Raw genomic sequence first — 27,010 nt, 5'->3', positions numbered from 1 at the left:
GTCAAAATTTGACATGTCCCAAAAACAGCTCAAAACTGCTTCAAACAACTTATAATATCCTTCCAAGACACGCCATAGCATCGGAAGTTGCAAAAATGGCCGAAAACACCATAATTTGGCACCTTGACAAAATGACCAAAAATCCAAGACTATAGTAAGGCAAAAATGTCAACATTGGACATGTCCCAAAAACAGCTTAAAATGGCTGCAAACAGCATATTATAGCCTGCTAAGACACGCCGTAGTATAGGAAGTTGCAAAAATGGCCGAAAACACCATAATTTGGCATGTTGAAAAAATGACCAAAAATCCAAGACTATAGTAAGGCAAAAATGTCAAAATTGGACATGTCCCAAAAACATGTCAAAATAGCTGGAAAAGGCTCATTAAAGCCTGCTAAGACACTCCATAGTATAGGAAGTTGCAAAAATGGCCGAAAACACCATAATTTGGCACGTCGAAAAAGTCACCAAAAATCCAAGACTATAGTAAGGCAAAAATGTCAAAATATGACATGTCTCAAAAACAGCTCAAAACTGCTTCAAACAACTTATAATATCCTTCCAAGACATGCCATAGCATCGGAAGTTGCAAAAATGGCCGAAAACACCATAATTTGGCATGTCGAAAAAATGACCAAAAATCCAAGACTATAGTAAGGCAAAAATGTCAAAATTTGACATGTCCCAAAAACAGCTCAAAATGGCTGGAAACAGCTTATTATAGCCTGCTAAGACACGGCATAGTATAGGAAGTTGCAAAAATGGCTGAAAACACCATAATGTGGCATGTTGAAAAAATGACCAAAAATCCAAGACTATAGTAAGGCAGAAAGGTCAAAATTTGACATATATAGCAAAACCAGCTCAAAATAGCTGGAAACAGATTATCATAGCCTACTAAGACATGCCATAGCATAGGAAATTGCAAAAATAGCCGAAAACACCATAATTTGGCACGTCGAAAAAATCACCAAAAATCCAAGACTATAGCAAGGCAAAAATGTCAAAATTTGACATGTCCCAAAAACAGCTCAAAATAGCTGGAAACAGCTTATTAAAGCCTGCTAAGACACTACATAGCATAGGAAGTTGCAAAAATAGACAAAAACACCATAATTTGGCATTTTGAAAAAATGACCAAAAATCCAAGACTATAGTAAGGCAAAAATGTCAAAATTTGACATGTCCCAAAAACAGCTCAAAATAGCTTGAAACAGCTTATTAAAGCCTGCTAAGACACTCCATAGTATAGGAAGTTGCAAAAATGGCCGAAAACACCATAATTTGGCACGTTGAAAAAGTCACCAAAAATCCAAGACTATAGTAAGGCAAAAAGGTCAAAATTTGACATGTCCCAAAAACAGTTTACGACAGATGGAAACAGATTATTATAGCCTGCTAAGACACTCCATAGTTTAGAAAATTGCAAAAATGGTCGAAAACACCATCATTTTGCACGTCGAAAAAGTTACCAAAAATCCAAGACTATAGTAAGGCAAAAATGTCAAAATTTGACATGTCCCAAAAACAGCTCAAAACTGCTTCAAACTACTTATAATATCCTTCCAAGACACGCCATAGCATAGAAAGTTGCAAAAATAGACAAAAACACCATAACTTGGCACCTTGAAAAAATGACCAAAAATGCAAGACTATAGTAAGGCAAAAATGTCAAAATTTGACACGTCCCAAAAACAGCTCAAAACTGCTTCAAACAACTTACAATATCCTTCCAAGACACGCCATAGCATAGGAAGTTGCAAAAATGGCCGAAAACACCATAATTTGGCATGTTGAAAAAATGACCAAAAATCCAAGACTATAGTAAGGCAAAAAGGTCAAAATTTGACATGTCCCAAAAACAGCTCAAAACTGCTCCAAACTACTCATAATATCCTGCCAAGACACGCCATAGCATAGAAATTTGCAAAAATGGACAAAAACACCATAACTTGGCATGTTGAAAAAATTAGCAAAAATCCAAGACTATAGTAAGGCAAAAATGTCAAAATTTGACATGTCCCAAAAACAGCTCAAAATAGCTGGAAACAGCTTATTAAAGCCTGCTAAGACACTACATAGCATAGGAAGTTGCAAAAATGGCTGAAAACACCATAATTTGGCACCTTGAAAAAATGACCAAAAATCCAAGACTATAGTAAGGCAAAAATGTCAACATTGGACATGTCCCAAAAACAGCTCAAAATAGCTTGAAACAGATTATTAAAGCCTGCTAAAACACGCCATAGCATCGGAAGTTGCAAAAATGGCTGAAAACACCATAATTTGGCACGTCGAAAAAGTCACCAAAAATCCAAGACTATAGTAAGGCAAAAAGGTCAAAATTTGACATGTCCCAAAAACAGCTCAAAACTGCTTCAAACAACTTATAATATCCTTCCAAGACACGCCATAGTATAGGAAGTTGCAAAAATGGACAAAAACACCATAATTTGGCATGTTGAAAAAATTAGCAAAAATCCAAGACTATAGTAAGGCAAAAATGTCAAAATATGACATGTCCCAAAAACAGCTCAAAATAGCTGGAAACAGATTATTAAAGCCTGCTAAGACACGCCATAGCATAGGAAGTTGCAAAAATGGCCGAAGACACCATAATTTGGCACGTCGAAAAAATCACCAAAAATGCAAGACTATAGTAAGGCAAAAATGTCAAAATTTGACATGTCCCAAAAACAGCTCAAAATAGCTGGAAACAGCTTATTAAAGCCTGCTAAGACACGCCATAGCATAGGAAGTTGCAAAAATGGCCGAAAACACCATAATTTGGCACGTTGAAAAAGTCACCAAAAATGCAAGACTATAGTAAGGCAAAAATGTCAAAATTTGACATGTCCCAAAAACAGCTCAAAATGGCTGGAAACAGCTTATTATAGCCTGCTATGACACGCCATAGTATAGAAAGTTGCAAAAATAGACAAAAACACCATAATTTTGCACGTCGAAAAAGTGACCAAAAATCCAAGACTATAGTAAGGCAAAAATGTCAAAATTTGACATGTCCCAAAAACAGCTTACGACAGATGGAAACAGATTATTATAGCCTGCTAAGACACTCCATAGTTTAGAAAATTGCAAAAATGGTCGAAAACCACATAATTTTGCACGTCGAAAAAGTGACCAAAAATCCAAGACTATAGTAAGGCAAAAATGTCAAAATTTGACATGTCCCAAAAACAGCTCAAAACTGCTTCAAACAACTTATAAAATCCTTCCAAGACACGCCATAGCATAGGAAGTTGAAAAAATGGCCGAAAACACCATAATTTGGCATGTTGAAAAAATGACCAAAAATCCAAGACTACAGTAAGGCAAAAATGTCAAAATTTGACATCTCCCAAAAACAGTTCAAAATAGCTGGAAACAGATCATTAAAGTATACTAAGACACTCCATAGCATAGAAAATTGCAAAAATGGCAGAAAACACCATAATTTGGCAAGTCGAAAAAGTCACCAAAAATCCAAGACTATAGTAAGGCAAAAAGGTCAAAATTTGACATGTCCCCAAAACAGCTCAAAACTGCTTCAAACAACTTATAATATCCTTCCAAGACACACCATAGTATAAGAAGTTGCAAAAATGGTCGAAAACACCATAATTTGGCATGTTGAAAAAATGACCAAAAATCCAAGACTATAGTAAGGCAAAAATGTCAAAATTTGACATGTCCCAAAAACAGCTTACGACAGATGGAAACAGCTTATTATAGCCTGCTAAGACACGCCATAGTATAGGAAGTTGCAAAAATGGTCGAAAACACCATAATTTGGCATGTTGAAAAAATGACCAAAAATCCAAGACTATAGTAAGGCAAAAATGTCAAAATTTGACATTTCAAAAACAGCTCAAAACTGCTTCAAACAACTTATAATATACTGCCAAGACACGCCATAGCATAGGAAGTTGCAAAAATGGCCGAAAACACCATAATTTGGCATGTTGAAAAAATTAGCAAAAATCCAAGACTATAGTAAGGCAAAAATGTCAAAATTTGACATGTCCCAAAAACAGCTCAAAATAGCTGGAAACAGCTTATTAAAGCCTGCTAAGACACGCCATAGCATAGGAAGTTGCAAAAATGGCCGAAAACACCATAATGTGGCATGTTGAAAAAATGACCAAAAATGCAAGACTATAGTAAGGCAGAAATGTCAAAATTTGACATTTCAAAAACAGCTCAAAACTGCTTCAAACAACTTATAATATACTGCCAAGACACGCCATAGCATAGAAAGTTGCAAAAATAGACAAAAACACCATAATTTGGTACATTGAAAAAGTGACCAAAAATCCAAGACTATAGTAAGGCAAAAATGTCAAAATTTGACATGTCCCAAAAACAGCTTACGACAGATGGAAACAGATTATTATAGCCTGCTAAGACACTCCATAGTTTAGAAAATTGCAAAAATGGTCGAAAACACCATAATTTTGCAGGTCGAAAAAGTCACCAAAAATCCAAGACTATAGTAAGGCAAAAATGTCAAAATTTGACATCTCCCAAAAACATCTCAGAATAGCTGGAAACAGATCATTAAAGCATACTAAGACACTCCATAACATAGAAAATTGCAAAAATGGCCGAAAACACCATAATTTGGCAAGTCGAAAAAGTGGCTTTTGCAGACACGTCATACTATACAAAGCGGAAAAAATGGCTAAAAAAGGCAAAAAACGTCATAATTTAGCATGTTGAAAAAATGGCCGAAAATCGCATGCTATAATATGGCAAAAGTGTCAAATTTCGACATGTCCCAAAAGTGGCTGAAAACGACATATTATAGCTTGTAGAGAAGCTTCATAGTGTAAGAAATGGAAACAACGGCCAAAAAAGGCCAAAAACGTCATAATTTAGCATGTTGAAAAAATGGCCAAAAATCGCATACTATAGTATGGCAAAAATGTCAAATTTTGACAATTTTGACATTGTCCGAAATTGCATCAAAAAGTCATATTACAGCATGTCCTCAGATATAGCACAAAAAAGTCTAACCACTATGGTATGTCGATGAAAATAGCAAAAAAAAAAAGTCATACTATACTATGTCCTCCAAAATAGCACAAAAAGCTATAATATAATATGCCATAAAAATGTCATACTATAGTATTTCATCCAAAGAAAACTATATAATAATGTCAGCCTAATCCTATAAGGCTAGAATTGAGGTGAGAGGCTTGACTCCTTGTAGTCAATAAAGAGCCCTTACAAGGCTGGTGAGACAAGTTACTCTGTGTGTGTGTGTGAACATGTGTGTGTGTACTTGTCTCCCCACTGTGGTGCCCTGGTCAGGTGGGAGATTGTGTTTACAAGACACAGATTTGGCACGAGGGTGTTGTTTATGAACGCTGTTGTCTTTGGTTCCCTGCGGCTCCGTCTGTAAAAATCGGTCAGACCTGAATGTCACGCTGACCTTGTCGGCTGCTCCTTTGTTCCTCTGCGACAGTGCGTTTGTTGTGTTTAGTTGCTGTAAAACTGTACTATGAACTGATTATAAAATGAATTCAAAGGAAGCAACATAAATCAAGCAGCGAATAATCATTTGAAAATTGCAAATACAGGCCCGGCACATTAGGACCACAGGGAGCACAGCCAACCATTAGTGTGAGTTTGTTGGTCTCACATCATCAATTTAATTAAAAATCCATTTACGATGGAGGCCTGGGGAAGGCTCTTTCTTTTCCTTTCAGGGAAGTCAAGGCATCAAGGCCAACGAAAATGAGTCTTGAGTTACCATGCTCTAAGAATGGAAGTGAATACAATCATTATATCTCCTGTGCCACCACATCCCAGCAGGTGTGAACACGTCTAAAACCAGAGCCCAAGGGGGTGGAGACGGTGGCTCTTTAATGGGCTGTTCTGCTGCTACCTGAAGAGGCCAAAGCCACCGACGACGGTCACGGAAAGAGAGGCGCAGTGGTGTTTTAATTACACAGGGCCCTCCATCAATCATGGCCCTTGTGGCTGACAGTTAAATCCCTCCCAGACCTGCACCGGCTCTCCTCGCCCTTCACAGTCCACAGGCTGAGCACAGCAGCTATGGTCCCAACACAGAGCACACGCTGGCTGCACATGGACCCCGCTTCAATCCCCTGCAGCCACTGATAGAGCCACAGGAGCAGGAAAATCACACAGGAGACAGCAGATCGCATAACAGTGAAAAAACAAAACATTTGAGGACAGAGCAGAAACGAAAACAAAAGCGTAGCAGAGAGAATTTTCCTGTGTGTGTGCATACATGTATGTGCAAGATACAATTCCAGTAGTTTAGATTTGGACTTTAAGAATAGAATGGCTAGGCTGAGGTTGTTATATTATTTACTTTTACTGAACAGTTTAAAATACTGTAACCAGTTGGCGTCAGTATTAGTTTCATATCTTTCAAACTTGACCTCTGTGCTTTCTTGATACCATTCATGTATGTCATGTGTGTATTTGTTAATCATGATGATGCTCAGTAGTCTCATCTAGCCGCCTCAGCAACTGCCTTTTTTAACACATGTAAAGGCTTCATTTCAGACATCTAACCAAAAATCCATTCAAAATATTGCGAGATGAGGGAACCACGAGTGCTTAAATGCGAACCCATTTCAGGGTTGAAGGACTCCAGGAAGTACCTGCACTGATCAAGAATCCACCGACCATCACGTAAACCGCGTGTCATTTTTACACTTCGGTTTTTGTACGGCCGTAGAGACGGGTTGCTTCTGTTAGACTTGGACGAAGCTAGGCTTGCTTTTTCCCCCCGTTTCCATTCTTAATGCTAAGCTAAGCTGACAGTCTGCTGGTTGTAGTTTCATATTTACCGTACAGTTACAGTGAGTGCTGTCAGTCTTCTCATCTCACTCTCAGCGAGAAGACAAACTAGCTTATCTCCCAAAACAGCTAATTAATGATCTGCTTTAATTATTTTAATACCCATCATGGCTTGTTATATTTCAATTTGAAATCAATTTATCGATTCCTTTTGTTGTGTTAATTCAGTTTCCTGGATCAGCGTGCAGTGGATTAATAGCAGCACCACAGATGTAGAAAGAGAATCAGTACACAAGCCTCTTCATCTGCTAAATAAAAGTATAAAAAGCCATTGAACTCTCGTACAGGTGTCTGGAGGGGCTCCATTCAGCATAGATTGTTGACATAATCCAAATGGCATCCACTAATTACAATCAAGGTACTTCTACCATTTGCTTAAGTATCTCACCTCCCTTCTTCTGAGCTAAAGTCGTGAGCGTCGCTGATTAACAATCTGAGCCATGCCGCAGCAACAGTTAACATAATGTGAACATTTCTTTGCTTGATGGAAAATAATAACACAAAAAAATGCAATCAGCCAACACCACTGTGATGATAATAACGTTCACTGAGCAAAATGCAATTTTTCAGCCGACTGCCTTTGTTTAGGAAGTTTTCAGAGATGATTATTATTTGTGCAATTATCTGAATAATAAAAGATCCATTTCCAAAAAGAAAACGTCTCCCACCTTGCCTGTAATTATCTCTTTTTGTATCCACTCTCTCCCTGAGAGAGTGAAGAGTGCATTTCATCCCAGTTTGTCCATCAGTGTGCTTTTTCTGGAGGCTATGGGGCACAGGTTAATGACACCTTAATTGGCATTTTCTTCAAAGCTCACAAAACTTTAAACTGTGGGGTGGTAGTAGGAAATGTCACATTACCATGTTGTCCAGCCTTTCAGTTTAAAAGCCCCTTCTGGCTGTCATGTTACGGTACTGAGTTCTAATAGACGAGATGAGAGTATTAATGGCCGCTTCCCTCCGCCAGCCAGCATTAAAGGGGAGCAGCTTGTGGCCTGTGTGTAAATTGCATCTCATAAAATACTCTTAACAAAGATGAATGTGTAATTGGCTCCCTTTCCTCAAACACATTCATCAGCTGACCTCAGGATTCGAGAAAATAAATGCCCTCGTGATGCTGCGATCAATAAAAGCTGATACACGCTCTTCACATTGTTGTGTATTTCTTAAATGTTATGAAAATACAATATACAGAGCAACGATACAATGCTTTGGAGACTGTTCAGTATATACATAACAGGTCTTCTGCCATGTTAAAGAGGATGAGGATGAACCAGAAAGTTGTGCCTTTTTTTTTCTTTTTTTTTTTTTTTTTTTTTTTTTTAACCATCGACATGCAGAAATTTGTCATTGCTTGCTTTGGCCTCTCCAGAACTCTTCCACGGAATAAGGATCTGGCGTAAGAAATTAATATCCAAAATGTTACAAAACTTCCAAAACCATTTAATGAGCACGCACATTCAGAACATCTATCTAGTCAGGTTACTGTTCATTTTAAAATCTACATTTTGTCTGGATATTACAGGTTGCTGCAGATCAGTCCTGGGATTATTCTATCTAAACCCTGTAGTAATAAAGTGATGACAAAAATCATCTGATAAACAAATGAAAAAAGAAAAAAGAAATTGACGTCCTCATTCATTGCAATTTTTGTCCATTTGTGGAGAGATGACAGTCCTCTTTAATTTGATGACCCTTTGGCAGTTTGGAGTAAAGTCAATATCCGGGTCCGGTTTCGGTCCAGACCCACTGTCCTCTGAAAGGCATAAGGGTGAGTTTGTTACAAGTGCACGCAGTACATTATGCCACCTCTTTCAAAGCACTGTCATTTAACCTTTCCATGTAATTGCGCAACTCCTTGGAGTCTCCCAGCTCCACGTCCTGGCACACCCACTTAATGTCCTGGCTGTGGCTTCCAGTCAGTGTGTTCACAGTGGGGTAGTTACTGTCTGATGGGATGGTGGTGAACGTGGTGAACTTGACTCGCTTCCTCTTGGTGGTGGGTGAGTCTCCTTTGCTGTCCTTGGCTATGCACCCTGTGTCTGCTGCCCGGTGCACTTGGCCCTGCACGTTCTTCTGGGCCGAGCCTCCGTTCAGCAGGTGGCTGCCTTCCTCGAGCCCGCTGCTTGAGTCCATCATGGAAGTCTGTTCCTCCTGCTGGGGCGACAGGCTGATTTGGCTCTCCAGCAGCTCTGCCTCGTTCCCTAGCCAAACCCAATCGTGGGCATGGTTCATGTTCTCCTGGCCCTCGATCGAGAGCTCCTTGTGGCGGTATTTCAGGGTATAGGAGATGCAGTTGATGAGAAAGACGAGGATGGCGAGGCAGAAGACTCCGAGCAGGGCATACATGCCAATCTCCAGGTCTGTGAGCCCACGAGCTGTCTGCATGAGGTCATCGTCCATATTGCGGCCACGGGGGAGGTCCACTTGAGCAGGGAAGTCAGCAAAGTCGATTGGCATGTTTTGGCTACCATCATCTGAAAGTTTGTCCCCATTGGGTCTACGCATTATTGCGCTTCTAGTGGTGGTGGCTCTCCTCAACACCCCATCCTCCATGTCAGAGATGGAGCTGCCATAGTAGTGGGTGTCAGGCCCAGTCCTGTCCTGGGACGGGGAAAGCCTGCCTCTGTTCTCCATATCGTCTCCGTCAGGACTGTAGTCGCTGCCTCCCCCCCTTGAGCTGTCACTGTGACCAAACTTCACCCTGACGTTACAGTTCCCCGCTGCCAGGATGCTGCGGCGCTTGAACTTCTGGCAGACCTCGCAGACAGTCATTTCTACCCTGACCAGCAGGCCTTGGCCCTCGGCCTCCGTCACGATGACAGGCCATTTCCACGAGGGGTTCTGCTGCACTGTCACTATCTCCTCATCTAGGGAGGTGGCCGTCAGGACAAAGAAGTCGGGATTATACAGGTCTAGAGGAGCCACAGAGCCGTCGCTGAACTGGAGCCAGGCACTGATCAGGGCCTCCTGTGGGAACACACAGGCAACAATATACAGAGAGAGGAAGAGAAAGTAAAGTTTTAAAGTAAAGTCAACTTCTTCTTTACTTTTTTTAAGATTACTTTATGAGTTTTTTTTTTTGCCAAGGGACAGCTTAAGTGTGAAAGGGGGAAAGAGAGAAAGAGATGACATGCAGCAAAGGGCCCAGGCTGGAACTGAACCTGCAGCTGCGACACAGCCTCTGTACATGGGGCGCCATCTACCAACTGCCAACTGGGCTACTCGGCGTGTGTATTGACACATAAGCAACATGTTGTGCTTTTGTATTACACATAAATAGAAATATTGCAAAAATACTGCATCCATCCTCATTTCATGAAATCAAACTGGAAAAGATCAAATAGTTTTTAAAGTATTAGCAGTTAAATCTTATGAAATTGCAGGGCCTCCTTTGTGGTAGGTAGTTAGATTAGCAACCAGATGTTCAGGTAATGTGTAATATCACATTGCAGTGTTTCCCACAGAATTAGAATCTATATGTGGCAGTAGCTGACAATGAAAATGGGAGGTTTGTTTTTTTGTTCTTTTGTGTATGCATGTGGCCCTTCCTTATCATTCTGTGTCCCCTCTCTAAATTCGGACATTTTTGCGGGTCCGTAAAGGTCATGCAGGCTGAAGTCATCATTACTTGGTTTTGTCCTGAGCTGCAGTTTTAGTCGCGGGTTAGATAGTCAATCTGTCAATCCATCAGATAGACGGATATTTGGAGCAGCTGCAGAGAATGGTTGAAATCAAACTTTTAGACCCGAAAAGTTAAGTTTCACTTCCACTGTGCCTGACCTTCTACTGCTCCGTCTGGCAGGTGGCAGGCCGCCACAGATAAATGAATGTGTGGGAAACCCTGCTTTGCTAAGTAAAGATCATTACGAAGAATGAGACGCGGAATGTTTATTTGCATGTTCTGCTATCTCAGTGGCTATTCCCTCTAAACTGAAGGGGGATGCAGATTGGAAGATAGGCAGAAAAGATCAAACAGTTACATTAAACACTGCTCATGCGAGTGAGGATTTGCCATACATAGGCATCTTAACGCCTTCCCCTACTGCAGTTTCACAATTTGCCTTTTAATGTTGCCGAAGGACAAATCCCTAAAGGCAGATCCCCACAGTGGTCTGTCAACGCTCCCTAATTACTGACACCCGAGGACTTACAGTGCAGAGCTGCCTGCTTATCTTCACAGTTTGCACGTGGAGATAGGGGAGATAAATGGCCTCCCCAACCATCCTTACATGAGGAAAAAGGGAAGGGAGAGGAATGGAAAGGAGCAGTTCAGAGAACTTGTGCGAGCACTTGATGGGCAGATCAAAGGGGCCACAATGAGAGTAGCCAGGGCAAATGAGAAAGGGAGGCAAAGTATGACAGAACGGCCAAGTTTGGGCTGTAAGTCATATTTTAGTACAGAAGCTGTGGAGTTGCTTTTGCATGCCCTTAGATTAAGCTCCCGTTTCTATTAGCTGCCCAAGGAAACACATTCTGTCACACTCTAGCTCTCAGGCCTTGGAGTTAAGAGGGTTAGGGATGGTGTGCAACAAACAAATAGACACGTGTGCACGAGCACATGCACACTCACGCCTTTCTTTGATTGTAAAATAGCTCATTCAAGGACTCAGATGTTAAATGGATTCCGGAAGTGAGTCTTTTGTTTTGAAGAGCACAGTAATCAAGGCTGCAGAATGCACATATTTTGGCTACAGAAGATATTTAAAAGTCTGTCTTTTTTCAGATGGCTTTCAAACCATTGAGGAATGACTGAATATGCTAAGAGATAATAATTACTGGTGTAAAACTAATTAGCATCATTCTCTGTCTTAATCAGACCTGGCTAAATTGTGTTTGCACATAATTACTGGTCTTTGTTTTTAATCTATTAGATTAGAGGCTTTATATTCAACTACGGTGGCTAAAAGAGACATGAGCTATTAAGCAAAGCTCAGTTCACGCCTTATTTCTTTTACAAACTTCACTTCAGCTCTCTTATATACAAGGCTGCAACAATTTTCTTCATTATACATTGTATCTACTCAAATCAAAGATTAATCATATTGTCAGTAAAATGTCAAGGTGAGGTAAAATGAATGATCAAATTGCTTGTTCCATTTGAACAACATCCCAAAACCTTTAGATATTCAGTTCACTATAAAAAAACGAGCAAATCTTCAACATTTGAGAAGCAGCAAAGTATTTGGACTTTTTTTTGATATAACACTAAATCAATTAATAGATTATCAAAGTAGTTGCTGAAGTTTGAATAAATTTCTGTTGATGAACAGAATACGGAGCTTTAGCTCTGCTTGTAGTATACTGGCCTGTTTGGGGCTCTGCAGAATCTCCTGTGTGGTTGTGGTTGCCAGGATGGCTCTGTTGCTTCCTGGACTGAGCTGCAGGCTCATGGAGAGGCCCGTCACCAGCTGGACCCCCAACTCTGTGATGGTCACTTTGTCATCCACCACTGTGATAGTCTTCTCTGCCAGGATCGAGTCAGACAAAGGAGACAACACCTGGGAGGGGCAAAAGACAGTGGAGAAAAAAAAAGGATAATATTATAGATTACAGCTGCAACATTTGAAAAGAGCTGTGTGCCACATTCAGAGCATATCTATGAGTGTATTTACATGGACACAAATAACCCATTTACGAGGCTTATCCCAGGTAAAATTTTATTTGGAAAATGATGTTTATATGAGCACATATTCATATTCCCTGTTTACATGATCAATACTAGTAACCCGGTTACTGATTACTGAAGTCTGTAACACCTGTGGAGTTTGAAAGAAAGAAAGAAGGGATGAGAGATGTGTGAGACAGGAAATATAAACACTACAGTACATTTACTACCACTTGACAACTGCTAATTTCCTCTCTACTCTGATCACCAACAGCTGTCTGCCTGCATAGAGTACTCCAGCTAGCATCTTCTGCTTTCTCATAAGCAGGATAAGGTCTAAGTGGGTTTCTGAAAACAGAATATGGTGTTAACAGTCCAAACACATACATTGTATGAGGGGCCCTTGTAGGTAGTATGGGCTGAAAATTAGTCCTATATGGAACTGTCCATGGTATCAAAATGACCCGTTGCCAACTGGATGGGTTTACCCAAGTGAGCCCATCATAAGATGCCCATTTTGGACCCATACAAAATTGGGACCTTGGTAGCCCAAGCATCACCCCTGTGGGGCCCACTTGTGTAAACCCACACATATGGGCATTTGGCATGGGGCCATAATGGAACTCGTGGCCAATCACATATAGTACCCATTTTTCAGGCTGTTTACTACCCATAAGGGCCCCACATACATGTTGGTTGGGTCCAAACATCCAGCTCACAAACAGGTTTTTCATGTCAGTGTAAACACACTCAATGATTCAGAGTCTTCACACTGCACACGGCTCTCAAGATAGTGGTGGCTGAGTCCTTAAGCAGCTATTAATGCTAATAGCTTCACACAGTTGTAACAATGGCAACTGTGCTGACAACGCTAACAGTGTTAACACTGGGGGAACTAGAGGATGGGCACTAAACTTCCACAATAAATGTTGTTTCACCATGGGGCAGCATTATCAGCGCAGTGCAGTGCAAAGTGGTGACAATAAGCCAGTCAGTGGAAAACACATACAGGGACTCACATGCACTAACATGCTTGCCTGGCTGGACCGTCTACCGCAACAAAGAACAGAGAAGCTCGGATTACAATACACACAGACGTAGCATTCTCTGCTCAGGAAGCCTTTACTCCAATACATCTTTACACAGCAAATAGTCATTTACTGCTATATTCAGGTTCTGAATGTCGCATACAGCACCTTTAAAGTGAAAAGTTTTTCGTCCACAACATTCCCCTCAAATACGTGATTGTCAGGCAATAACCTGTGACATTCTGGTACGATCTATTACAGCTGTGCTACTCTAAAATAGTGACTCAACCCATTGTATAGCCTGCTCATGAAAGCTTTTTCATTTCCTCCTCTAAACACAAAGGGTTGGGAAAGTCTTTCCCAGGAGAAATCAGCAGTGAGAGCAACCTTAACTGAACAGAGAAAAGGAGAACTACCTATAGCAACTTCATCAACAGGATATCCGAAGCAGAAATATGTCAAGGCTGGTCACACAGCTTGATTGACAAGGGATTCCTGTCAGGCGGAATGCAAAAGCATCACATCAATGAGCACATTGCAGAGAAGATGTCACAGACACGAAAAAGCGGATTACCATGAGTTATAGGTGATTTAAGAAAATGTCTTTCCAAGTGTTTCATCTAACATAAAAGGCTCACGAGCCCCTGCGCAATATGCAAAACCTACTTTTTATTTTATCTCTTTACTCAGGCTGTGTAGATCAAACATCAACTGGAACTTGGCTGCCTCCCAACTCCAACACCTCCTGTAGGTAAGAATCCATTCCCTTTGATTAATACTGGTAATCCAGAGGAAAGGCACATTTTAACCCCAATTCAAAAACAGGAAGTCTAACTGTATTTATGATGAATGCCATGTGTGGCGTGTGGGACTCTGTCTGCATGCATATCTTGATAAATTCCTCCTTGTGCATCAGTCTGTGTGGCGCGTGGCACAGCTGACAGACCTTCGCGCCCGTCATGTTTTCCAGTTCGTGCTTGTTTTGTGAGAGTGTGGATGTTTTCGGAAGGTGAAGACATGTCTGCACACAGACAGATGAATGAGTCCTCAATGCCAGGGAGCGGATCCCACTCACACTGATGCCATTAGGAGGCTGATACTCATCCAGTTAGCTTGAACAGCATGACAAACCAAAGGGCCGAGGGGGAGGAACCACTCACTGCTGCGAGCCTGCAGAACAGACTGTGACACACCAGTAAGCACCTGTCTGCTCAAGACAAAAGGAGGTGCGAGTCATACCAGTGGCATCTGTTATCGTCCCTGGAATAAACCATATGTTCATGTTCCTTCTGTATATTATCCGAACAGGTATTTGTGCACAAATACATGTACATTTTTGATTTATTAATTCAAATATTTTTTAATGTTCCCAATTTGATACTTAGTAGTAGTAAAATCATTACTGCATGAGTTTTGAGACCTTGGGAATAATTAGTGAAACAGACCTTTGCCGAGATTATTGGCAGCCTCTATAGTGCCCTCTACACTGTTACATCATCACATTTTGGAAGAAATGTACAATGAACTGAAGTCACAAGATCGGAGGCAGACAGAAGCTTTGAGAGATTCTCACAATGGCAGATGGCACAATGAATGAATTTATTCACTGTTAGCAGGAGCTGCTTCTGGATTCTCCTCTCTCCCTTCTCAAAGCATGTGCCGAGAGAAGGACAAGTGGATAGATCTTCTTTGACACAGGAAGCAACAGGAAACAAGGTCTTAGTTTGGGAAGCACTGGCACAAATGGGATGTTACAGCTGCTCGCACTCCCTTCAACTGTATCATTAACAATGCTGCGAGCATGAGACAAAGATTATGATCTTTGCTGAGTTATGGAATAGTTCAGATGTTTTTACAACTTATTTTCGTAGTTTTAGCCATTTCTATCAATTCTGAAAATATTTTATTTATCAAAGTGTGCATGAGGAAAGAAAGTGCAGTAGGGGAAAGGTGAACCGTGAAGTGTGTCTATATACTGGGATAGATGGTTGCGTGGGCAGTTTAGGCTAACCTGAGGGTTTGATTGCAGTCTCTCTGACTGTCTCTGTTAACAATTTTGTCTACAATTAATCACTAATAAGAATGACGTTGTATCTGGAACAAAGTGGGATTATTATGTAACGGTATCTATCTAAATGCTACACATGAAATCCTTTATACAGTTCCCTTTTAAAGGACATGGCCTACCTGGATAGTGGTCATCCCCATGTCGAGTCCCACCAGAATCCTCCTGTCCAGTAGCTGTGCAATCTGGGGATCCTCTACCTTCAGGAAGTCCCACACTAGCTCTGTAATGTCCACCTGCCAATCAGAGCCCAGCATGAAACTGGTCTGGCCTCGGGGATCAGCTGACTCAGCTACAAAATGGGTCAGGACTCTGACCATGGCGTGCTGGTACTGCAGGGTGCAACTTCGTCCTCGTCTGTCCTCATCATCCTCGTCCTCGCTGTCCCGTGTGGACCTGGTTATAAAAAAGTGAAAGTCCGATGTTCAACATGGGAGCAACTGGAATCTTTATAAGTCATGCTGGAGGATCGGCTCAAGGGATGGCGATGTTGAAAATGATGCAGTCATAGGATGGATTCTCATGAAATTTGGTGGAGCCATTCATGGTGCCCAGAGAATGAATCCTAAAAATTTTGGTAATCCCAACTTTAGCACTATAAGTCGACAACTATTTGATTGCCATGAAATTTGGTGAAGTCTGGCACAGGCTATAGACTGTAAAATAAAAATATTGGGACATGACAGCTCCTAAAAACTGAAGCCAAAAAATCTTAAACGCCGCCTGGTGGTGGCTGGCTACAGGTCATAAACTCCGCCCCCTCTTTGTGGACATAGGCCAAACTATAAGATCAAAGTGCACATCTAATATTTTTTTTTTCCAAAGAATTGTTTCTATTATTTTAGGTAGTTTTTAAAATCCTGCACTACTGTATGTCCGAATGCTTGTTTTTTCTGATAAGTTTGGTATTTATTGGATATTTTATGCCGTAAAAAGGGGATCTGACATCGTGATGGACAGCTATATATGTACCAATAGCATGCTGACATTGGCATCAAGAGGTGCTAGCACTGGCTGCGTTGTTAAGAAATAAAACAAAGAATAACACGCCCTCGATCTAAATATGTGGGCTACACATTTTTTTTTTTTTTTTTAAAGAAAAGGCTTAATAATAATAAAAGTCCATTATCTAATAATCTGTAATTTTGTTCATACTAATACTACTTAAATGTACATAACATGAATTGATTTGTTAAACTATTATTCCAACTCTGGTCAATACATTTTTAATGTTGTAGTTGTAAAGTATTCTGTCTTTACTAAATACTAATAACAACTAATATATCGACATCACAACTGATAGTTATTATAGTATTATGATATAGTCATAAATACATTCTTTATAGATGAGAAGAGAAACAGAGCACTGAGCTCTGCACTGATGTGTGGTTTGTTGTATTTTCTGCAGTGTTTAACTTTAACTGAGCTCTGTCAAACGTTGACACACACACACACACACACATACATGCGAACATGAATAATAGGGGACTATCTAAGTGTACTATCCAAGAGGGAACCTTTATTAGCAGTCATTTTAAAAATACAAAACTAGAATTGAAAATTTACTTTTGAGGTCTTCTTTCACAATATTACTGCAAATGTGATTTTTACAAATTTTTAAAGAAATTGCCAAGAGGGACCTGAAGCCTTGGCGTCTGCCTATCAAAGGGGGACATCCATATACTGCAGTCAAACTGGTTTATCCTGGTTCTCTCACCTATAAAGTGCTTCTTTTTCACTAAACTTCATTTGTATCTTTAAAAATGGGTATATAAACTTTATTGCTTGCAATATATCAACATTTTTGTGATAATAAATATTACAGAAATAATACTTGCCAAAAGCAAAGTATATCTTTTAAAGAAAGGCTCCATAATCCTGTGAATTCAGTTTTATCTTACTATTTACTGTTAATAACTTTATTGTTGTCTTTGTTTTATATATATATATATATATATATATATATATATATATATATATATATATATATATATATATATATATATGTATATTTAGACAGACCAATTGTAACTACCAATGTATCACCAAAAATTCAGAAAAATAAATCTATAAGCGAGTAACATTATACATAAAATGATCAACAATATAATTACTTATTTTAATAAATAATATATTTATTTTAATTAGTTAATCACTATAAAATGATTTAACACAAGTCTGTGACTAATCCTTAAAAGCTGTTTGCTTCAAAGAAAGAAATCAAACTGTGACATGACAGATGAGCTCAGGTCCAGAGAAGTCAGTGGGCGTTTCTGGATTTTGTTGAATCTGGCTTTCATAGCATAGTAGAGTCTTAAATTGCATTTATAGATGCAGTGATGAACTGTGTTTCACTGTCAGTGGTTTTCAGTGTCCCTAAGCTCATTTTGTGATATCATGTTGGTATTTAATGCAGTGCAGCTTTATGGGTCAAGGTCATGGCCATTCATTTTTGGTTTTAGCCTTGTCCCTTTTATGCAGAGATTTCTCAAGGTTCTCTAAATCTTTTCATGCTATTATAGCAGATAGTTAATGGATTTGAACAGCAAATATCTTGTTTTGTAATGTATTCCTTTGTGTTCTACAATAGTTTTTCAGTGATGGATGAAACACCTGTGTTTGTTAGTGTATTTAGCATTATCTAATCTAGACCCCATTCAAAGATGTTTGTTTTTTAATGACTACAGATCTGTAACACATACTACACACACTGGCATGCAGCATTGTCACAGTGCACAGAGAGTGTGCGTGAAGTGAAAGGCACATAATAAATGTTCACGATAAGTTCACAATGACACTCAACTTTACAGGACTTTACATTTCCAGTATTGTAAACTGAAACTTTTCTTTAGCACTTAAAAGTTTAACTGGTATGTTAGTGTTTTTTGATGGGCATTGAAATGGTGATGAGCCACCAACAACTCATCTCAAAACCATCACAACAGGATACACATCTATGAATGGGCCTTCATAAGTCGACTTCTGTTTGTACTCTTTGAACTTTGCACTCTAAAAAGAAAAAAAAAAATGTCCACACTCCATTTCCTTTTGTAAGAAAACTAAAAAGGAGTTTTAAATTAAAATTATGTAACATCAAACTTTGACTTGACCTTTAAAAATTGTTCAATTTCCAAAATACTTACCTGACCAGTTTTCACAAGTAGTGAATGTCAATCAAGTTTTCAATATACTTGTGTTCTCAGTCTGTACTTAAAAATACAACTTGTTTGTTGGTGCACATTACAGAAGAAGGTCCACCCTTGAGTAGGATATAATGACATGAGTCCACTGTTGGCTGGTACATAATGTCACAAGTTCCTTCTTAGATAGCAGTTGACATTCACACTCAACCATGTAAAGCACATACAAACATATTTAATAATACTTGTGAAAAAAAATCTCATCTGAATAATGTTACATTTCTTCTTCAAATATGATTTGTTAGTATGTTTGTGTAACAGAATATAAAGGCTCAACTTTAGTGGCTGACTTAACCTTTTATGGCTTGATACTGTATTAATGGGAAGTATGCCCATTTCTAAAATACATACATATTATTTCTATGATCTAAGGCAGTCCTAAAACATTAGTAAACATGGGCAACTCGCTCCCATATCCAAAAACTGGAGTGCTTGTGATGTCATGTGATATAAAGTGTGAAGTTGCTCCATTGATATGAAATTGTGAAAGATTTTCTAGATAACACTGAGAACAGCCAGAACAATGTTATAAGTATATGGGGAACATTTTCTGTTACAGAACTGACAACACCAATATAATAAAGTTCATTTGGGTTTGAGGGATAACAAACATTCTGTTGGTCCCCAAAATTAGGCTCTCGATGAGCAGAAGAGCAGCTCCAGACTTTTATACTTCATGACATTACAAGTCTGAGACTTCTTTCTCTAGTGTCTAGATCAGAGATATCACACATACTGGCTGATCCCTTGGCCATGGAAAAAACATACTGGAATTCCTACTTTAGATGTTCACCTTTACAATGAAGGGTTTCCCAGAAAGGACCAAAACGATATAAAGGTCAGCAATAGTATTTGCTGATTAATCATAAAAATAGATTTATTATCAGACTTTTACTGGAAATTCCCATTAAGAGTTATTACAAGCACAGGATCTCTTTTACAATGTATGTGCGTGCTTTCAATTTATATGCATAAGAATGCATTTTCTTTGTTGATCAACATTACAGAAAAAAGGGCCACACATATAGAATAAGCGGCAATTGGTCCCAAGTTGGCTGGTACATAATGACACAAGTTCCTTTTGGATAGGACAGAGTGATATTCACACTCCACCATAGATTAATGAAAAAGAAATAGAAAGGTGCATTTTGTAAAGAAAAATATCTAATACAAAATGTATCTATTCAGTAAAGCTTCTCATTGTTTAGTAAATTGGCAACAGAAATGTTGCCATTGTAGCTTTTTAAAATAAAGGCTATAATGTGAACACAATTATAACTTGTCTTAATATTCACTGTGACGTGACAGATGAGCTCAGGTCCGGGGAAGTTGGCAGTGTTTCTGGATTTTGCTGATATCTGGCTTTCACTTTGCATAGTTAAGTCTTAATTTGCATTTATAGATACAGGCTCCTTTTCATGCTATTATGATAGGTAATGGATTTGAACACCAAATATCTTGTTTTGTAATGTGTTCCATTGTGTTCAAAATGAATAGTTTTTTAGTGATGGATGAAACACCTGTGTTTGTAAGTGTATTTTAGCATTATCTAATCTAGACCCCATTCAAAGATGTTTGTTTTTTAATGACTACAGTCTATAACATATACTACACACACTGGCATGCAGCATTGTCACAGTGCACAAGAGTGTGCATGAAGTGAAAGGCACATAATAAATAATATAATAATACGATAAGTTCACAATGACACTCAGCTTTACAGGACTTTAAATTCCAGTATTGTGAACTAAAACCTTTCTTTAGCACTTAAAGTTTAACTGGTATGTTAGTGTTTTTTGATGGGCATTGAAATGGTGATGAGCCACCAACACCTCATCTCAAAACCATCACAGCAGGATACACATCTATGAATGGGCCTTCACTAGTTATCTTCTGTTGACCCCATTCAAAGAGGTTTGTGCAACCCAGAACTAAGTTTTTATTATTGTTATATCTATTTTTTGGTTGTTTTTGATAACTATAGTTGGTAACACATAGAGTTGTAAATTAGTTGGCAAATACAGGGCTGGTATACAGCATTGTCACTGCGGCACAGAGAGTGTGCATGAAGGCATGTGAGATTGCTAAAATAAGTTTACATTGACACTCAGCTTTACAGGTCTTTACATTCCAGTGTTGTCAACTGAAACAACTCTTTAGCATAAGTTTAACTAATGTTAATGTGTTTCTGATGGCCATTGCGTTAAAATTCAGACAAACAGAGCCACTGAGCCAAAGATGCCCTACTGCTTTAGAGGGCCACTTAATAAATAATTACCTTTCAATTATTTCAGTGATATTACATACATGTGGTTATTATGTCACTTCCCAGCAGATGTTTCTTCATGTGAAAAACATGTTTAACTCCTTTTTTTGAATAGCTTGTAGTCAATTGTGCAATTGACGACAAATGTGGAATTCTGCTTGTATTTCTACTCTTTACAGTTTAACATTATCTTACCCAACATCCACTTGTTTAACACAGGAAGAGGAAAAAGCCATGTTTCAGTCAGATACAACATCTAGGATATGAGAAGTAAGCAACCCTGAAGCCCAATGTAATAATGTCCTCCACGACCATAACGACCATCGTCAGCTAGAAGAAACCATCCCCCGCACTGCAGGAATCAAGGCCTGACAGATTTTCACAGGCTGACTTGCAGAGAATCAAACCCCTCACCCTGCAGGTCACTCACTTCTCAGTGGCAGCAGTCTCCACTGTTCAACACTCAAGTTAGGATCTGAGAATCATATGGGTGCTGGTCACTCCACCTCTTCAGTGTAGAAGAAATTACATATTTTGTCCACTTCATCAACTGAAGGCCAAGTAAATATAAAAATATGGCTATAAAACTGTGTGTGAATGTAATAAAAGACAGATTGCTTTCTAAAAAGAATGCACAAAGCCATTGAATCAAATGTACATAGATCATACAGAGATGAATAACATTTTTTTTCACACATATGAATACTCAGCCTCTTTTAGGGATGCATCTTACTCCATAAATGTGGTAATTTTACGTGTCGGTATCATCTTTCTGAAGCTGGCAATACTGTATTATAGGCATCATTAATAATTTGTTAACTGACTGTTAATTATACTTTTGTCAATACTCCTTGATAACCAATGAAGAAATGATAACTAATTAACTTTACCCATTATAAGTAATGTTATAGATTGTTATTTTATTAGTCAAATACCAAGACTTATACAGTCTTGTATAAATACATAAACTAAGTATTAATGGTTTCCAACTAATTTGTAAACCTTTGTAAAACAAAAAAGTAGAATTATACAATATAAATATCTCTTGGATAGATAGACCAAATATTTATAACACTTTGTTAACTATTAATAGTTGGTTTTGAAAACTGTTTATAAACATTGTTTGGATGGTTTCTATAAAGTTGCAACTGCTAATGGTAATAAACTGTTAAACTGTTAACAAATACCATGTAGCAGATCTTGAAATACTATTTGGAAGACCATTATAAAGTTGCAGTTGCTATTTAAATCTTTTGAGTCACTTAATAAATAATGTCTTTCTAAGCACTTTGTAAGGTATACATACATGTTTGCCCTTCATTAAATTTTTAATAGGTTACAAAGTTTGCAAAACAACAATAACCCACTACATTTATCTTTGGCTCAAAGTTGCATGTCAACATTGACTTTCTGTTCATATATGTGTTTAAAATGATAATCACACAATCAGGACACAAACATGTACTCTTTATGTAGCTCACCTATAAAACATTTAAAAGGGCCAAATTAGTTTTACTCCATACAATCAATGAAGTGACAACATTTTAACTATCTAAATAATGTTTGTAGATGCTTTACAGAGTATCTAATTCTGTAGTATTTTTTTACCTCTTTAGTTAAAACAGAACCTTTATTATAATTAGAATAATGAAATGTAAACTTGAGGCAATAACCTGTGCAACAACAAAATGGTATGTCATGAAATAACAGATGTAATCATTAGGTAACTGAATATGTTCAACTACTTAAATATAAATAATAGTACAAGTTTTGAAAAAAAAACAGTATTTAAAATGGGAATTAAAGTGGAGAATTGTATGCCCTACTCCATTACAATTTCAGGGTGTTCTTCCCAATAATCCAGGGATGTTGTACTAACCAAGATAAGCAGTGTGTGCTACTTGTTAAACCCAGGATGGGAGAATAAGCCATGTTTCAGTCAGTCTAAATCAGATACAGCATCTTGGATATGAAAAGTTGTAACCCCTTAGCTCAATGTGTCATGTGCTAGCGACCATCGTCAGCTAGAAGAAACCATCCCCGCACTGCAGGGAATCAAAGGCCTGACAGATTTTCACAGACTGACTTGCACAGAGTCAAACCCCTCACTCACTGCAGGTCACTCACTTCTCAGTGGCAGCAGTCTCACTGTTCAACATTCAAAGTTAGGATCTGAGAATCATATGGGTGCTGGTCACTCCACCTCTTCAGTGTAGAGGAAATTACATATTTTTGTCAGCTTCATCAACTGAAGGCTCATAAATCTAACAATATATCTATAACACCATGTGCTTGCTTACTTAATAATGCAGAGCACCACTGAATCAAATGTTTAACATCTTAGAGATGAACAACAATTTTTCACAAACAAATGAATATTTAACCTCCTTTAGGGATGCATTTCGCTCCATAAATGTGCTGATAATTTTACATGTCAGTGTCATCTTTCCTAAGCTGGCTGTTAACAGACTGTTAATTTCACTTTTGTCAATACTACTTGATAACTAATAAATAAGTGCAACTACTGATAGTGCGCTGATACACTGATACACTACTGATGGTATATTGTTAAACTGTTAAAATATACCATGTAGTGGATCTTGACATATTAGTTGGGAGGCCATTTTAAGTTGCATTTGCTGTTTTAAATCTTACAGTCACTTAAAAATGCTTTGTTTCTCAGCGCTGTGTTAAGCATGCATACGTTTGCCCCCATTAAATGTTTTATAGGTTAGAAAACTATTTATTTTTCATATATAAGTTCAAACTGATTTATGACCAAACCTTTTAAATTTATATCACTGCAGCTCAAATGAAAAGGGTTCAGGAGGTGAAAATGGACTACATAAATTCAACATTACAGATCCAATAACAAAACCTATGTTACAAAACTACAATAATCCACCATGTTTTCTTTGACTCAATGTTGCATTCTGACATATTATGTCTGTTTCCTGAATATGTTTAAGATGATGATCAGTCGATCACTCTTACTCTTTAGTTTTGTTTTACTCCTATAGTTGAAACCAAACCTTTTATTATGATTAGAACAATTAAATGTTAACTTGGCACAATAAACTATGTAACATCACAATGGTTTGCCATGAAATTCATGTAATTATTAGGTAATTAAATATGTTCAAATATTTAACTATCCAGTAAAAAAGTACTACTTTTGTATCAGTATTCAAGCTAGTGGGAATTTGAGTGGAGAATTATATACCCAATCTGTAAGCTTTTAGGATGTTCTTCCCAATAATCCAGAGATGTTGTACCAGCTAAAATAAGCACTGTGTGCCACTTGCTTAACCAGGACAGGGGACAGACCCATGTCTCAGGCAGTCAAGTTGGATGTAACATTCTAGCTAATATAAATTAGCATCTCTGAAGCTTAATGTGGAATGGCCTATTGACCATCGTCAACAACAAAACCAACCCCACTGCAGAGAATCAAGGCCTGGCACAGAGCTGCACGTGACCCCTCACCCTCTCCAAGTCACTCATTTCTCAGAGGCAACCTTAAAGGCACATGGGTGCTGGACACTCCCACTCAGTCAATGTGGAGGATTGTTTAATCTTACATCATAAACTAAAACCCTTTAAGAATTTGAAATTCTTCATATAAAACCAAAACTGTGTTGAATAATAATAAGTCCCTCTGGTCACTGCAGCATGCACACAGAGAGATGGCAAATCATTTAATCCAATACAAAATGAGTAGTCAGCCTCTGTTAAAGACCTAATCCATAAATGTGCTGGTAATTTTGCATGCCAGTACACCCATTTAAAACTCTCAGTTCCCTCTCCTACAACAGAAGACTTTAAAAGGTCGTACAGCAGAACAATTCATTCCAGATCTCTCAGCGTTATTTTTTTATTTTACTTGAAAGGTGATCCTATTTTGATCCTAGTTCTGCAGTTTTTGTATTGTTGGCTGTTTTATATTTCTTTAGTTGTTTTAGTAGTTGTAGTTGTTTGGTTTTTCTTGAGATCTAGTAATGTGTATATACAATTTTTGTCTGTCTAATGCAGATTTAAGATTAATTTAAAACATTGGAGAAAATATAAAACAAAACAAAACAAAACAAAACAAGAAGTGTCATTTTGTACAGGCCAGAGGGACAAAGTGTGGACTGACTTTCCTTTTTTAGAATTTAAAGTTAAAGTACAATAAAAGTACAGCCAAAAACCTATAGAATTTGAAATAGTTCATCTCAGCAGTTGAACAGAGGGTTTCAGAGGTTAATCATTCCTCTAACTGACTTATCCCTGTAACTGAGACAAACTGATTGCTCACAAAACCTCCCATATTATAAATACCATTAAAAGATTGCTCTAGTCATTTATATCATGATGGGTTGTCAATGTGTTTTCAACACAAGGTAAAAAGGAGCACACTCTTAAACAGCAACTCAAAAACTTATTCAGGTGCACGATTCAAAAAGCAATGCGAAAAAACTAAAATGATATTTCTATCTCCAATTTCCTAAAAAAATAAATAATTTTATTATTACATTTTGTAAGATTATTTTCTTTGAACAATAATGCATCTAACTTCTTTTTCCTATTCTTTGTCATTTATCCATGTTGAAATGGGAATGTCACTCTATACTATATATCTAAGATGGAACTTGTGTCATTATATACCAGCCAACAGTGGACTCATGTCACTTTATACAACTCAAGTGTGGACCTCTTTTCTGTAATGTGGGCGACAAATAAAATGGATTCCTATAGATGGGCACACATACATTGGATTTCAACCATAACAATAAATGCCAAATTCAGCTGATTCCTGTGAATTCTGGGAGACCCTGCAATTTTGTTAAATCACTGCAACTATACAGAATTCTTAACTATTTTAACCAGTTAAAATCTGATTTTCACTGTATGTCTGCCCACAACTAATCCACTCAGTTCCTCAGTTGCCCTCTAAGTATTTCTGAGTGGCTCTGATGTTTTACAAAGAAGACTTTGGACCAACAAAGCTATTTTAAATTATTTGCTTCATTTATGCAAATATTGGCTCTGAAAAGGCATCATTCAATGATGATGAAACTTTATTCCTTTTTTAAAAAAAATAACATTTTGTTTTAATATTCTTTTCCCAATAGAAAAAAAACTTTAAATCCTCAAAAATAAAACCTAAAACTTGCATGGCATTTTTTTGCTTGTAAAAACTGTTAAATGGAAGTTTTGAGTAAATCCATCCATATTCTCAAGTGATGCTAGCCATAAGATGTATGCAGATGTGCCTCGTGCTGTCTGGCTGTCTACTGGCGTATAATAACAATGCGCTGGCTCTGTCCGGCTATGTTCTCATCTCACATCATCCTGCCATGATCCAGATTGATGCAGGTATGCCAAAGCACTGACAGAGGGAATGTATTTGAAAAGTTAACAATGAGAATGGACTGGGGTAGCTCCCTTTTAAACACAGTGTCAAGCTATAAAATGGTAGGAGACATCTACAGCAGCTGAGCCTTTATATTCAGTTACAAAAATACATACTTACAGATCCTTTTAGAAGCAAAAAAAAAATTACATGATTTAGTTTGATATATTTACAGTAACTTGTGTCATTATGTACCAACCAACTGTGGACCCCTGTTGCTTTATACTACACAAGTGTGGACCTCTTTTGCCTGTAAGGTAGATCAGCAAATAAAATGCATTCCTGTGATTATAGAGAAAAAAAAAACATATGTACATTGTAAGATTGACAGAAATCTAGTGCTTCTAGTGCATCTAAAAACTCAAAGGGAGTTTTGGAGGATTGAGCTAATCTCAAGGTTAAGTTAAATTCTGATAATAAACTAATTTAAGCAATTCATTAAAATTAGTAAAGATCTTGCTGGTATTTTCTCTCCATTTCTTTCTACCCTTATTATTATTATTATTATTATTATTATTGTATTGTTGTTATTTCTCCTTTCTTTAGATTTAAAAATATTTCCTTGCCCTCTGGGGAAGCCGTTGTTAATAAAACAGTGTCAAGCTAGAT

General features: G+C 38.0%; 1 protein-coding gene across 1 annotated transcript in view; it reads right to left on the bottom strand.

Moving 5' to 3' along the window:
* Window positions 1-8,266: 8,266 nt before the first annotated feature.
* Window positions 8,267-27,010, bottom strand: part of LOC121944861 (transmembrane protein 132C) — a 178,559-nt gene continuing 159,815 nt past the window's right edge. Inside the window, exons 7-9 of the mRNA XM_088077016.1 lie at window positions 15,663-15,936; window positions 12,149-12,340; window positions 8,267-9,809 (exon numbers count right to left, since the gene is read on the bottom strand). Coding sequence (XP_087933142.1) covers window positions 8,640-9,809; window positions 12,149-12,340; window positions 15,663-15,936 — 1,636 coding nt within the window. The 3' untranslated portion in view covers window positions 8,267-8,639. The remainder of the gene's footprint in view (window positions 9,810-12,148; window positions 12,341-15,662; window positions 15,937-27,010) is intronic.

The sequence above is a fragment of the Plectropomus leopardus genome, chromosome 4 (assembly GCF_026936395.1).
Source record: "Plectropomus leopardus strain MGB_pleo_1.0 chromosome 4, ASM2693639v1, whole genome shotgun sequence".
Taxonomy (NCBI): domain Eukaryota; kingdom Metazoa; phylum Chordata; class Actinopteri; order Perciformes; family Serranidae; genus Plectropomus; species Plectropomus leopardus.
Note: the sequence above shows the minus strand (reverse complement) of the source record. Positions and strands in the feature narration are given on the sequence as shown.